The sequence below is a fragment of the Rattus norvegicus genome, chromosome 7 (genome assembly GCF_036323735.1).
Source record: "Rattus norvegicus strain BN/NHsdMcwi chromosome 7, GRCr8, whole genome shotgun sequence".
Lineage (NCBI taxonomy): Eukaryota > Metazoa > Chordata > Mammalia > Rodentia > Muridae > Rattus > Rattus norvegicus.
Window position 1 is genome coordinate 25,732,492 of NC_086025.1, and position 5,696 is coordinate 25,738,187.

Sequence of the window (5,696 nt, forward strand, 5' to 3'; positions counted from 1 at the left end):
TGCATGTTTCCAGTCTTCACTGACCAGCTAAACTCTTCTAACCAAGAGACTCTGCTGTTTGCATTTTCCATTGGCGTATTCAGCCATTTTCACCAAATTCCGGTCTTTTAGAGGATTTGTTTAGTCTCCATCTTCTTTTGTCTCTGTCCCTTCTTTCACATTGAGCTCCCCTGGCCCATAGACTAGGGAGCTATTCTTTGAATCCCAGGGGAGATTTCACCTCCACCCAGGGATTTCTCAGGTTTCTGTGTTAGCCCACTGTACTTTACACTGTGTGCCTTGGCGACCCGCCCCCCAAGCCTTGTCCATGTCTATATACTGCATAGAGGGAGTTGAGCAGAATTCTGCATTAAAGAGGACTTTCCTTGCGGTATCAGATAGAATCCAAGAGGCACACTTTGGATTCTAGCATTGTTTTATATTTCTCCGTAAACTCTTTGCTTACTCAAGCAAGCTCCATTTGGGCTAACTTCAGGAGAAAGGGGAGATTTCAGCTCATTACTAACAAAAGGTGCTTCATTGTATTGGGCAAAGGAGAAGAGGGAGAAGACTGCCACCGTTGAATAATGAAGGAAGGAAATGAACCAATTCCTGCTTTGGGGAAGTATATAACAGCTGTGCACCCAGCTGCAGGAGTGAAAACAATGGAGGCGGGGCGGGGAGGGCTGTGCGTGCTAAAGGCACAGAATGCATTTCCAAGAGTTATTTGCACGCTCTGTTTGTAAATGCGATCTCAAGACCCTGACTGCCTTGAGGGTGAGGTTGCTTCAGGGAATATTTTATGCAGAAAATCAATAACTTCCTGAATGATAACGTTATCCCAAATGACTGACCATCAACCATGGCTTCCACAGGGACGGAAGCATTACATTTTCTATTGTAAGAGTTTACTTTCTGGAAATTACCTGCCCTCCAACTCAATAAGATTTCCATCATCACTTAAAGAGATACTCGTCAATTTTCTTTTCCAAAGGAGAAGTCTCTTGGCATTACGTTCAGTTTATTGTCTCAGTTGAAAACAGCTATTTAATAGGGGTTGGGGATTTAGCTCAGTGGTAGAGCGCTTGCCTAGCAAGCGCAAGGCCCTGGGTTCAGTCCCCAGCTCCGAAAAAAAAAAAAAAAAAAAAGGAAGAGAAAACAGCTATTTAATAAAATATATATATATATAATGTTGCCGCATGGAGGATAAAACGAGGCGGTCCCTAGCTCAGTTGACAAAATTGAAGTAACAATTGATTTAATGAGGCAAAAAGGGCGTGTCAGTGGGGTTTCCCGAAGCCTTGTAAAATACAGTGTAGGGGAAGCAATTCTATGGAGCCTGTATTTACAGTTGTGGGAATTGTATAATTGCCACATAAATATTCATTGAGATTCTTGAGTGAGACCTGGTACAAATGAAAAGAAGGGAAGTCCAATACCAGGTTGCTGCTCTGAGGAGGACAAGGAGCTAGCCTCTCCCCGTGTCCTTCACTGCACATCCCAGATCTCACAGAGGAGCGGGGTGAACTTGTGGTCATTCACCCTCCAAGACATCAGCATCTCAGCGTGGTGATGGTTGAATGTCCGGAGTTCTGTCAGGCGACCCAGGAGGCAGGCGAAATGCTGAGGGTTCTCGGGCTGGTAGATCTTGCAGAGTTTTTGTAGGACATCGAGCAGAGGCTCCTGAAGCTTCTCCACTGCCTCTCTATCCTTTATGTATTGTCTGTCTGTGGGGGATGGGGGTTCGAAATAAAACAGCAAGATTGAAAAAGTGAAAAAAAAACACTAATCGGGGGTAATTATGGCAATGGTCTTTAGAATGTGTGTGTGTGTGTGTGTGTGTGTATACATTGCACACTTATATGCACAAAATTTTCTATGTATTACTTGCATGTACATACACACATAGCTATACATATACATACTGAGATATATGCACACACACATGTGTACAATGGGCTTACACATAGGGAACACCAAATGCTCCCACATGTCCCCTAAGTCCCCTTCCTAATCGAAGTCATTGAAGAACCTGCACAACAGGTGTAAGCACCCTGTCTCAGGGGACATTCCTGGACTTCCTGGACCATGGGGGATTAGCATGTGTAACTCTAGGTGTCTCTGCAGAAGGATTCCCCCCACCACACACCACAATAATTAATGGCCAAAGGATATCAAGTAGCATCTGCCTATTTATCACATATAACAAATCGTCTAAGGCTAGCACAATATGTTTGACAAACTACGAACACAGTGCTACTTGCCCCAAAATTATTAAAGTCAACTTTGAAAATGGATTTATGCAGAGAGATACTCAGGACTACATTTTCAAAACAATAATAAAATTAGACGCATATAATTATGCAGACAGCGGCTATTAAGTATGTCTTTGAAGAGCCATTCAGTAGAACATTGTAACTTTTAAGGAGAAGCTTGTAAAGAGTTTCTTTCCTAAAGGATCTCGAAGGACCGGTCTCCGCTGTGTTACATTGTAAACCATGTCTTTGATGTATCCTCTCTCGGAAGAGCCCTCCCAGACAGCTAATGAACTTGCCATTGTCTCCTGCCTCCTTCCCATCTAGTCTCATGGTCGAAATTCTTTTGAGATGAATTCTCACTGTATAGCCCGGCTGAGCTCAAATTTGTACTCTTCTTCCATCAGCCAAGTGGAGACATTACAGGCATGGGTCACTAGGCCTGTCTATTATTACTACATATTTTGTAGAAATTCTGTTATCTTCCTCACTTTTCTAGAACAATAGCCTCATAGGAGGGCTATTCAGTTTACTTCTAAAGTCTAGAGCCATATTGGCAGTGTAGGAGGTGTTCAATGGGCAGTTATTGAACCCATATGGGTAATCTTTTTCGCTATTAACTGAACTTTCAGTTATTATTAAGATAATATCTATTAAGATACTAATAATGTTCTATTTGAGTGGTAGAATTGTGGGCCGTTTTACTTTCTCTCTGTGTCTCTGTGTTTTCCATATTTTCTTTAATATGCATCACCATGATCATGCCAAGAAGGAAGCAAACAGTATAAAAATACAAACGTGACAGTAAAGTTACCTGGAGAGAGGATGACAATTGCTGTGAGCAGAGCGTACTCTTCCTGGGTCATTTTCAGCTCCCCGACACTTTTATAGAAACTAAACATCGGGGTTATGTACTCATCGGAGATGCCTATGTGGGAAAGTTCAAAAGGCACAGTTACCATAAGAGGTTTTTAATTTTAGTTATCCTTATTGTGGTGAGTGTGTATGTACATGTATGTGTGTGTGCATGCATGTGCATGTGTGTGCGACCATGTGCGCGCATGTAGAGGTCAGGGTACAACTTTGTGGAGTGGGTCATCTCCTTCACACAGATTCTAATGATGTAATAATGATCAAAGCCAGAAACATGTGGCCATTCACACTTGTCTCCATGCACACACAATCATTCAATTATAATAAATTATACATCTCAGTTGAAGGCAGTGTGTGGTAAGAAGACCAATAAGCAAAATCATCAGAGGGCAACCTTCCATTGGGTGCATTTGTCTTTGAATTCCGTACTGTCTTTGTTTGACCACCAGTGTGGTCATAAATGATAATGTTTGTGGGTTAGAAGAATTCCCACAATTGCACCACTTTCGGCGGGGGACAGGGGGGGCTGTTACTTCAAACAATATCATTAGACGCACTCAAGATAGAGGAGTAACTTTAGCAGTGAGCAGAGCACAGCTGTGCTTCTCTTCAGAAGCTAAGCGCTCTCACTGAGTAAGTGGGCCAGAGTTCTTATGAATGGGTTTGGATCTACCGTAAGCACCCATTGCCCACCATCCACTTATCAGTATGGGGCCACTGTTTTCTTTTCTTTTCTTTTCTTTTCTTTTTTTTACAGTATAGAAAAGAGTTTATTCAGGGCATGGGGAGTTGAGAGTGTCGCTGAGATGAAAGGCAGTGAGAGAGAGAGAGAGAGAGAGAGAGAGAGAGAGAGAGAAGGGGGAGGAGGAGGAGGAGGAGGAGGAGAAGGAGGAGGAAGAAAGTAGAGGCTGGCCATGAGCATGGGGGCCACTGTTTTCAAACTCAGTATGTCAAATATGAAACCTCCCAACTTTCTCCAAGCCCACTTCTGATGTCTCCTTTTCCAGTGACGGACATCCTTGGCACCCAGGTGTCCAGGTTGACATCGGGGTGTGCCGTCCTATGGATCTCATTGCCATTACCTCCCTAGAGCACTTGGCACTGAGTTTGTTTCACCCAGTCTTCTCTCTTAATCTGAAGTATAGCATCTGCTTCCTCATTTATCTTCCTGACTTGTTTAACTCTCTTTAACCCATTCCCTATCCAGATAACAGAATGACCCCCGTGAACTTCAAATCACATATTTTCTCCTCATGTGTTGCACACCTTCAGAACCTTTCAATGGCTTTTTGCAATAGCGCGGCTTTCTTTTAAATGGGGACCTCCGTGTCTTTCACCATCCAAGATTGTAGCACACCGAGTCAGTATTTACGGGGTCCTCACCATGCACTATGCTCTGTCATAGGTACTTCTTGGCCACTCCTTTCAAGCCCGCTATGTCAAATACCAAAGACTCCAGGGAAAAACCAAACCCTGCCACTTCCTCCAAATCCATTCATTTGCTGCTATTACCTCATTAAGTTTTCTAAAAATCCCTCCGGACTAGCAGTTCTCAGCCATCCCAAGGATTCAAACTTTCAGTACAGTTCCTTGTGTGACGCCACCACCACCATAAAATTATTTTGTTTCAACTTCAGAACCGTAGCTTTTGCTACTGTTACGAATTGTAATGTGAATAGCCTCTAGGCAGGATGTCTGATGGGGGACAGCTCGAGAGCTACGACTGCACTGGCTACATACGGAAAAGTCAGTCAGCTGCCCCAGGAGACAGAGCTAGTGAGAGGTGGCACCATGACTTGAGCCAAGGTTGGCAGGCTTTGACTCAGTTTCCCCTGCTTTTCCATCACACAGTTTCCCTCAGCAATTCTGTTTTCCCAGTGTCTATACACCCATGACTGTCTGTGCTTGGAATCCCCTCAGTCCTGGTGAACTTTATTCTTGTTTGTAATTTAACACACCTTATGTTGTTTTTTTTTTTCCTATTTACTCCAATATTAGTTTGGATCTTGTACTACACAAGGTCTCATTCCAGAGAAGGGTCAGGTTAGGGAGTCAAGGAGACAGAAGAGACATGGACATGACTTGCTGATGAGTGGAGATGAGGGCCAGTCTCCCGGGATTGGTCCACATAAGAACCCACTGCTTTCTTCCTTCCTAAACCAAACCTCGAGCGGTAGAATCCTGGCTGAGCCAAATCAGAATGTTGTTGGGTTCCTGACGCTTAAGTGTGTGACTATCAGCTTGTACACCTTACAAAGTCAATTTGTCAGCAAGTTAAATCCTTACCCTTAGACGAGTTTGAAATCTCTCCCAAACTGAACCCTTGGCCTCTCCCAGACATTCACCACACCACACACCACTACCCTCTCCCCCATCCTTTGATTCTGTGTTTGACCCCAGTGGATTCTCTGAACAGCGAAGTCGTTGTTTAACAAGTGGGGGTTTACATCACACGGAAGAGTGCGCTTTAGCCGGCTGATGCAGAACTACCCATGACCAGACAATGTTCAAGGACAGGAACAGGAATCTGGGGGACTGCCCGATGCTCTTTCCATCATAGGGTGGGGTTAGAGGTCAACTCTTGACTTT

At 43.9% G+C, this 5,696-nt stretch overlaps 1 protein-coding gene across 4 annotated transcripts in view; it reads right to left on the reverse strand.

The window, feature by feature from the left end:
* Positions 1-979: 979 nt before the first annotated feature.
* The window catches only part of Nr1h4 (nuclear receptor subfamily 1, group H, member 4), a 95,970-nt gene continuing 91,253 nt past the window's right edge, over positions 980-5,696 (reverse strand). For 3 of the 4 annotated variants that reach the window (XM_008765262.3, XM_008765260.4, XM_008765261.4), the window contains 2 exons: positions 3,049-3,162; positions 1,208-1,706 (listed from right to left, as the gene is read on the reverse strand). In XM_008765262.3, the coding sequence (XP_008763484.1) occupies positions 1,468-1,706; positions 3,049-3,162 (353 nt within the window). In that variant the 3' untranslated portion in view covers positions 1,208-1,467. 4 annotated transcript variants of the gene reach the window in all.